Source organism: Drosophila montana, unplaced genomic scaffold, assembly GCF_035044405.1.
Source record: "Drosophila montana isolate Dmon_TW-CO22-7 unplaced genomic scaffold, ASM3504440v1 contig_2081_1, whole genome shotgun sequence".
Lineage (NCBI taxonomy): Eukaryota > Metazoa > Arthropoda > Insecta > Diptera > Drosophilidae > Drosophila > Drosophila montana.
In genome coordinates, this window is record NW_026996991.1 from 191,313 (window position 1) to 200,586 (window position 9,274).

Below are 9,274 nucleotides of genomic sequence, written 5' to 3' on the forward strand. Positions count from 1 at the left end.
CTTTACCAGCGTAAATCTATTTAATTTGCCATTGGGCTCCATTTCAATGCTCGCTCTAACCATACCCCTGCTGCTGCCCGTGCCCCTGTATGTGCCACTCTTGCCCGTACTTGCAACTACAAATCAGCTGTTTGCAGCTCTTGTTAAATGTAATTGAACCTGTTCTTTGAGTTTTGTTTTGTAATTTATTATTGGCGCATGAGTTCTGGAACCGAAAGGAAAATAGCTACGGCTACAGATCGTAGCTCATGATGTGAGCTGGCCTGGCCATGATGGCATGCGAGGATCGCGTCAAGATCGTGCCTGACGCGTAATTGATTATTACGAGCAACAACTGCAGCGCAGTAACAGCAACTGCAACAACAACAGCCTGCAACATGCCAGCATAATGATGTATTAGTTAAAGTTGGCCAACCGGTTCGCATTTCGGCCATGAAAAACGGTTTAGAATTAGGCGGCTGTGATTACATGGCCAAGTGCGTTGAAATTGAAAAGAAGTGAGCAACTTGTGCGCCGCTCCGCTTGATGCGATACCAAAAACTGAACTGGTCGGCACTTTGTGGCTAACGTGCGGTGGAATGCGGCAAGCTGTGTCCCGAGAAATGTGCTCTAAACGGAAATCAGTGCAACAAACATTGGAATGCGACGTAAGTATGCGCATATAGTATTAAAATAGTGTTGGATAATTGAATGAACTTTAATAATTTGAAAATAATAGAGCATGTTTAAGGGTATTCAAAAGGAAAAATGTATTAAATTGTAGAAATAAATAAATCTTAAGTTCAAAGGAATTTGAAAACATGTAAGCTGTGTCTGTTGGGTATGTATTAATTTAAATGTGGACAAATATTGAGTTAAATCAATGAAATAAGATCAATGTAGTTAAGTAAAGTGGAATTGATCTGCATTAAAGTTCTCAGGAAGTAAAAAATTAATTAATTTTGGGTAGGAGGAAGCATCTAAGTAGTTAGCTTGACTGCCCAGCTCGGGGCTTCATCGTCAAGATTACTGCTCTTCTTTATCAGAAAGATCGAGCAACTGCTGCTCGCGTACGGAGTCCCAAATACAATGATTGTGAGACTCCCCTTTAACATTATTAATACTATTAAAATAAAATACCAAAATTCAAAAGTTTAGTCATAATCAATTCAACCATCTAAAGACATCCGTTTAATAAAAACAATAAGCAAGATAAAAATTATATACAAAAATATATCTTATTATTACCAAATTATACAGGCCCGAAAAGAATCCTTAAAAATTTAAAATATTCAACAATATGAAAATACATAACTAGATAAAAACACAATAATAATATTACCTGACACATCCAGGTCTTGTCAACTGAACAGAACCTAATCAAAATTTTGTTATTATTCATTTTTCAATGCCTTTGCATAACAATTGTATTGATATTTTTCGACATATTTCACACACATCGCCTGGCAATTGCAATGACAACAATTGACTGCAGCTGAGGCACTTTTAACTAACACCCAACCCCATTGAACCTCACGGCTATGCAGGGCGCTGTGAGCGCGGCCCATAACTCATAAAAAAAAGAAGGCAACAAATATCGCAACAGCTAGAGAGAACTCCAATTTTAATTGCCCGACATTAAACGATCGACGTCGACGGCGGCGGCGGCGTTGAGCAAAGTCAGAAATCGTATAGATACGTGTATGGCTAAAAATCCAATAGCTGCAGATACAGCAACAGCAACAGCTTTACCCATAGCAATAGCAATAGCAATAGGAATAGGAATACCATTACCATTACCATTACCAATACCAATACAAATGGGATTCGCAGCGCCATAAAATATGCGCACGTTTTGGTTTTGTTAGCCGTTTGTTTGCATATGCGAACCCAAAGGAGCGAACAGACGAATGGGGCATATGGTCTGGTCTGGTATGGATCGGGTTCTGCTCTGTTCTGTTCTGTTCTGGTCTGGTCTGTGCTTTGCTGTGCTCTGTCCTGTCCTGGTCTGGCCAGACAGCATTTAGCGTACGATTTGGCGGCGCGAAAAAGATAAACTCATAAATTATGGCATTGAATGTCACTTCGACGACGGCAACGTCTGCGACGGCGGCAGCAGCAGTTGCCACCGACAATGGGCAAAGGCAGGCGACGGCGGTGATTGCAACTGCGACAGCGACTGCGACTGCAACTGCAAACTGCGGCACCGGCATTGGCGATAATGAAGCCCATTTTAAAGTCACTACCATTGAATGCGATTTGATTTACAATCCCATTTCGATTATAATCGATGATGATGTGTGTGCGCGCTTCGGCCATGCCATGAACTTGCATATAAATACCAATCTGTGTCCCCGACGACGTCTTGGCCCAGGCAAATGCTAAGCAGTCGCAGAGCCGGGCCAAAGTCTCTAGCGGTTTTCCAAGGAAATCGAAACGCTGCCAAAGCCAAAACTGTAGCTCAAGCTCTGCCCACAGGCCATTCAGCGAGTGCCGCGCGCGTTTTACCTGTTGCTGCAATTGAACTTGAATACGAGTCCGGCTTTTTGGGTTTAGTTAAACCGCCAACTTGTCAGACAAAACGAAACGAAACGTAACGAAACGAAACGAATCGCCGATTCCAACTCCTTGAACAGCATCGATGGTGGCAATTGTTTTGATGTCCGTTGATAACTGCAACAGCGGGGGCATATATATACACCGATTTCACCAGGGATTGAAGTTGAGACCAGACCCAAAATAAAAAAAAATCAATAAAAATAACAATGGCCTTTATATATACTTTAGACTTTGTCACGTGTTTTGCCCGCGCAGCTTGAAACAATTTTTATAGCTTTTTAATTGAAGCTGAAAACCACATAAAGGAAAAATAAAATAAAAAACCAACCCAACTTTTCATTCGAGTCCAAGTTCAGCCCACGCAGAGCTTAAATTTATTACAACTTAATTGTTAATGTTTTTTGTTCTTGTTCTGTTTCTTAACGCCTTGCGTAGCAATATATACGATATGTCTTAATTTAAGCGCAACGCCCCACAAATAAAGCTGAAACAAAGCCAACGAGCAGTCTCAATCTGGCAACAAGCGCCTCCTAACCGGATGTGCTTGAATTTTAGATCATCTTGTAGAGATAGAAAAGATAAATTTGTTGCAGTTTTAAGACTACATGAGTGCTTATACAGATATATACAGATATAATTCATATTCATTTTCGGTCCAAGAATCAGTTTCCTTCACAACAAGAAAGTCGAGAGTTCTCGGCTAGTAGATACCCTAAATCTAGCGCCGAACTACAGTCACTATCGTTCTTTCTTTGACCAGATTATTAAAGCTTCGGTGATTTATATAACTTCTGATTCACATGTGTTATCTATTTTATGCCCACAAAACAGAAAGCTTTACCAATCGGGCTGCCAGTCAGACAGAGAGTCGAGTGGAATTGAGTCGAGGCCATTGAAATGTGGACCACCAAAACTGTTTGGTGTGCAATTCCCATGTTGTCAACTTAGCATGTGCATGTTCATGTATTTGGAAAGGCAGAGCTGCTCACATATATAAAGATATGCAGTGCACTAACAGTAGAAGCTCGCTTAAAAGGACAACCACAGTTCAAGTTAAATAGTCACACCTTAAAAAAAATGTCGCAAATGTAAGCAAATGGTTTGGCAACTAAAAACAATATATTGACTTAAAGAGTTGTTCACTCAATAAAGTTGTCCCTTAGTAGAGTCTTCACTGTATTCAAAATTTGTGGCGTCGTCGCCCACTTGGCTGAACGCAGTTAAGAGCCCAGCCATAAATGGCCTAAAATATGGCACATTGCACTCGCATCCATAATTTCATGAACGATTTTTGGATACGCAACCAACTGGCTAACGAGCAGCGCTGCCAAGGCCAGAGCCAGAGACTCACCCGATTCTCTCCCTCTCCCTCCCTCCCCCCTCCCCCTCCCATACTTTCCCCTCACACAGTCTCTGCAGCAGGATAAAGTGCAGTGATAAATCAAATTGTCACTTTTGTATATTTTGCAGCAGCTGACGACAGCTACCACCAAGTGGGGAGCCCGTGCAATTCGTGCAACCCAACGCATGCAAAGAGGCAGGCTTTTAATATTTCGGCATGCCAGTTGCAAGCTGTCTCATTGCACGCTGCCACAATCTGTAACGGTGAATGTATGACGCTTGTGGTGCAGCAGTAGGCTCCATAATTATTATAATTTTCATTATTGCATGTGGAAGATGACATTATTAACAGCATTAATGCAGTGCAGCAGGCAAAACAGTGGGGAGCCGCAGAAAGGCAAGGGCAGGTAAAAAAGGTGGACACTTAAAAAAAACAAGGCAGCAGTCGAAAGCTCTCGGCTGTGCAGTACTCTGTTCCCACTTCAAAAAAACTAAGAGCAGTTAGAGGTTCTGTGCCCAGGGCGAGAACAACTGAAAATAACAAAGCGATTCAGTTCCCAGTTGAAAAACAGCAAAGAACAGTTAGAATATGTGTGCCCAGAGTGCCCAGAGTGTGAACATCTAATAGTGAAGCAAATCTGTGCCCAGTGTACCTATCAGAGTTGGGAAAAAAATACAAGCAAGCAGAGTAGAGCTTTCAAGATGTAAGTGACCTTGTAACTGTATATGTTTACGGTTATTGCGATTAATCTTACCATATTTGGTGCAATAATTGGCATGGTTAGAATATTCTTATAAGATCATCAATAATCCAGCTATAGAATCTAGTTCCCAAACGGAGTGTCGATATACAGATAGTAAAACAAAACCAATATAGGCTGATTTACATTGGGAACAGAGTGTTACAATTAAATCAGTGCAGCAAACACGCAAAAGGGACAAAGAGCCAACTGGGATGAAGTTCCAATAAGAAAAATGCGCAGCAGGTTGTCGTGAGGTTATGTTGATGGCAATCAATTCGAATTGCGCAATATATCATTGTATGCTCTGTAATTTCTAATTGTAATAATTTCTAATGGGTAAATATACCCACGCCTGCATACACAACAGTTAGTTTACCACAAATGCAAAAGGCATTAAACACGCCGATTGTGCTGTGGCGTCTGTCTGGGCCGCCAATAGGACTTCGGGCAAACCAACATGTTGAATGCTGGTAACTAATGTAAACATTAATTGCGCAATACAGAATCTTTAAGGAACTAAACATTATTTTTAGATATGTTTAACGCCAAAATTTTGCTTTAACAATGTATGTATGCAAATAATCACACACATGTACATATATAGACATACATACATACATACCCAATTGGACAGGCTGGCTTTTGCGCGCACCGCACATATAATTTAGCACACATACCCTAAAATACACATATCTAATTGCACACACACTAAACGTTCTTTGATTAGCTAATTACACACTTTATATTGTCCACTAATTGCCACTTACGTTATTAAACATTTATTAATTTTTTTAGCACAGCGAAAACCCGACGCGTAAATTCGCTAATAGCGTGAGCTGCATTTCGCAGAGCTGCATTTCACTACGTAGTTGCTGCTTACAACAGTGTCGCTGTTAAGTTGTTGTTAGTAGATGTTAGTAGATGCATTGGCATCGATTGCGAAAAACATAAATCGATAACTTCATAAGAAAAAAGTACTGATCGTTGTTTTTCAAAATTTCTTATTGTAAGCACACAAGTTTTAAGATCAAGACCTAATTCCAAATATACATAACATAATTAACACACTTTGTATGTATTATAGAACGGCGTGTAGCGTGCGTTTCTCGACTAGAGCATTCTTATTGCATTTCCATTCGGTGCACACGAATTACTTTAAGAATGCCAAAATGTTCTAGTCGAGAGCTTACTCCGCTAATTCAGACTGCTGCCAGCAGTATTGACCACTTGCGCCTCTTCATCCTCAAGCAATTGTCGGGCAGACTCCATACGAGCCACACACACTGAAGGTTTTGGGGTCTTTGGGGCCGATAGCTCGTACCAGCTGCGACTCTTGAGGCGTTCCATCATGGTCTGATGCTTTTCGGGGCAATAGCGCTCGAAGATTATGTAGTGAGGATCCTTGATGGGCGGCTCATCAAACATATGCTGGCAGCTCCAAAGAATACTAACTTTGGCGCGTAGAGCAAAGTCCACGCGATTGTTAGCTAACAAACGCATGGCCTCCATGTTGTTAACCTCAGTTAGTGGAATGGGGTCGCCGTTTTGGGTACTGCAGACACTGCCTTCGGGATCGGCAAATACCGCCTGAATGTATTTAAGTATATGCCAAATATGATGCTGTTCCTTTTTCCACTCTTTCAAGAGGGGCGTCAGATCAAGACTGTGTGATACCGGGCAGATGTGTGGATGGAAGATGTCCTTTTGAAAAATGACCGTGGGCAGACTGGGTTCCTCGGGAAACTGATCTGGCAGCAATATGGAAAAGCGGAACACGCTCTCCGCATACAAGCCGCTGTGTATGAAGATCACACCGAACCAAAGCAAGCCGCTGGAATAGCTGGGTATCGCATAGATGCCCTTTAACTGCTTCTGCTCGATAATTTGGTACTCGGCTAGCACCTTGTAGCCTTGGTTGATCAGAGCCAGCGTCTTGTTATTAGTCGATATGGTCTCCAGACACATGGCGACTAAAAGAATACCCTATCAATATATTACAATTTAATTGTTGCATTGAACTCACCAAAGTTTGGACACAATTTTGAACAAATTTGGTGGAATTTTGACGGAGTGTGCTGGTGTGTTGTGTTGTGTTGTGTTGCTTGTGATTGTGTGTAATGAGTTTAATGTTTAGAATACTAGTGTGACAAGTATTTCATAAATATAATTTCTATTTGCAGACAAGTCGAAGCAACAGTTAACGAAGAGGTATCGCTATTAATCGATTTCACGTAAGTATCGAACGGATCAGTGACAGACGACAAAAATACTCAGTGGCTGGATATACAAAGATACTATTTTAGAAAATGGATCGTGATATATTAATTTAAGAATGCATTCAAAATGCTTCAGCAATTTAAAGTTCGTTTTTTCTCTAAGCCAAGTATGCAGAACTCGAAAATTGCTTGCAGCTTCGTTAAGTCAACCAACCGTTATCGATACTTACGGCCACCGTTGCCAATTGGAACGACGGTCTGATTTGCTGTTTATTAAATTTCTCTTTTAAAGCATTTTAATTGAATATTATGTACAGTGTACTGTGTACTAAACAACATTGTAGCCACTTACATTTATGCGCCATGTCAACTTAGTACATACAAGCAGAGAAACGGGAATTGCCCACTGGGACAGCGCAAAAACTATGTTCAGCCGCAGCCACAGAGCAGCGGCCGCATTCGAAAAGAGACGCGCGGACACTTGGAGGGCACGGGCGATGTGAGTGGACCAATGTCCAGCAACGCTCGCGACTGGTACCTCTTGTGCATGTCAGTATGTATATGCATATGTAGGTATGTACTCTCATACTCAGCGGTATATTCAATCATGTCAAGTGTAATAATTTTGCGAATACTCGCAGCAGATACAAACAAGCAACACACACGCAGGCAGCGCAGCTAGCGCAGCGCATAGAAAACGTCGCGTGTGTTTGTGGATTTTGATTTATGGATGTTATGCTCTGATGTACGGTTCTTTCACGCACTGGCAACATAATGTGGCATTATAATGTCGCATGTCACACACACACACGCAAGGCGATAGAGTGTATGTGTGTATGATTAAATCCTCTACCCATCGAAAATGGTAAGAACAAAGGGTATATTTAAGAGTCACCTGCGATTTATGGTTTATATATATTCCTGATCAGCATCAACAGCAATCTAGCCATGCTCTTCTATTGGAATGGATCAATCCCAGCGAGCTACATTTTGAATGTGGGATACACAAATTTATTTCAAAAAATTGACAACTGCCTTAATGTTTCTTCGCAATCGATAAATATCGATTATTAAACCAAGCTTTTGAGATTATTAGAGCTAGAGGCATTACATTTTGGTATGCAGTTTATTAGCATAAAGTTCCATAACATTTATTGAATATTTTCGAAATTTTTCTCTATTTCATTTTTCTATAATTTTAGACATGTGCATAAATTCGAATGACATCTTGAAGCCATTAACGCAAACAGCAGCAAGTGGAGGGTATTTGCTAGTCGATGCCACTCGCCAAGAGCACTCTACTGGCTTGTTATGAATTTATTGTGTGACGGAAGTTGGGGACCCACTTGAAGTCGCTCTTCAACTTCATAAATATTTGCATGCCAATGGCCCCAGCAGATGCTGCTAATTGGCAGCGCGAAACCTACAGACGGCATTTCATATCTTTTGGCACTTTCAACTTAAGGGCAAACATATCATAAACACTCTGACAGACACGCTGAGGCTCGCCTTGATAAGTAACCAACCTGTGGTGAATGTGCCGCAGATAAGAGAAACAAAAAAATGATGAACGGAAATGCAATATTGGATGTCGGTTTGGCATGGAGTTCGGGGGAAAAACAAAAAAAAAATGCAACTCATTAAAAACGTCTGTATATGCTCTGATATGACATGATATGATACGTTATGATTTTTGACTGTAGCTCAGACTTTCTTTCCAGCTTGGTTAACGCCAGTTGTCAGAGGCATGACATGGGTGCAACACCCAGGCGCAGGAAGGGTCATGGCGATTGGCAATCCGCTGGGATGTTTGGGGCTACACCTCATTTTCACCTACCCACATTTTTTGTTGGGCGATGCTGCCACTAACCCATGTCAAAATGTTTGCCTTGTTTTATAGCGCTAAGGGCAATTGCTAATACGGTTGGCACACACAAACGCACTGACACACACACACACACACATACTACACCGTTAACTGCTGGCCAGCACCTGTAGGGAATTGCTTGTCACCTGGAACACCGCCACGCCAAACGAATCGCAGCATTCAATTTCTGTTTTATTTTATTATTACTTTCTGGCTGCTCTGTGGCTGTTCGTCTTCCTTTAAGCGACGTCTTTTATGCGGGCAGCAATTTTCGTGCCGCTTTTTTTGCTGCCTTATTATAGCCTTGCAAAAGGTATTATAACTTTGTCATTAAATGTGTAACGCACAGAAGAAGACATCTCCGACCCCGGTATACATTCTGTTCGTCTATCTGTTTCTATTCGAGCTAGTCTTTTTAGTTATATTGGTTAATATTGGACCGCTATAACAAAAAGCGATTAGTCGAACATTAATATCTAATTTGACAAACTTTTTTTGGTTTTAAAGTATTTGTTAGTTTCTCTATGCTACTAAATATAAGTTATATCTTATCAATATAGGCAAGGTCG

At 41.1% G+C, this 9,274-nt stretch overlaps 1 protein-coding gene and 2 long non-coding RNA genes across 3 annotated transcripts in view; 1 reads left to right on the top strand and 2 right to left on the bottom strand.

Annotated features, from left to right (window-relative positions):
* Nucleotides 1-5,422, bottom strand: part of LOC135426753 (uncharacterized) — a 150,385-nt gene extending 144,963 nt beyond the window's left edge. Inside the window, exon 1 of the long non-coding RNA XR_010435953.1 lies at nucleotides 5,245-5,422. This is a non-coding gene — a long non-coding RNA (uncharacterized LOC135426753). The remainder of the gene's footprint in view (nucleotides 1-5,244) is intronic.
* Nucleotides 5,423-5,606: 184 nt separating this feature from the next.
* LOC135426735 (protein crossbronx-like) lies at nucleotides 5,607-6,801 on the bottom strand. Its single transcript, XM_064679999.1, has 2 exons — nucleotides 6,646-6,801; nucleotides 5,607-6,592 (listed from the first exon to the last, which is right to left on the bottom strand). Exon 2 carries the CDS (start codon nucleotides 6,585-6,587, stop codon nucleotides 5,817-5,819), a length of 771 nt encoding a protein of 256 aa, XP_064536069.1. The 5' UTR covers nucleotides 6,588-6,592; nucleotides 6,646-6,801; the 3' UTR covers nucleotides 5,607-5,816.
* An 11-nt stretch (nucleotides 6,802-6,812) lies between these two features.
* Nucleotides 6,813-9,065, top strand: LOC135426736 (uncharacterized). The gene is made up of 5 exons (XR_010435950.1): nucleotides 6,813-7,411; nucleotides 7,480-7,703; nucleotides 7,768-7,955; nucleotides 8,041-8,486; nucleotides 8,560-9,065. It is a non-coding gene; the product is annotated as an uncharacterized LOC135426736 (long non-coding RNA).
* The last annotated feature ends 209 nt before the right edge of the window (nucleotides 9,066-9,274 follow it).

Coding starts and splice junctions, on each gene's coding strand:
- LOC135426735 (XM_064679999.1), bottom strand. CDS start 6,587: ATGTGTCTGGAGACCATATCGACTAATAACAAGACGCTGGCTCTGATC.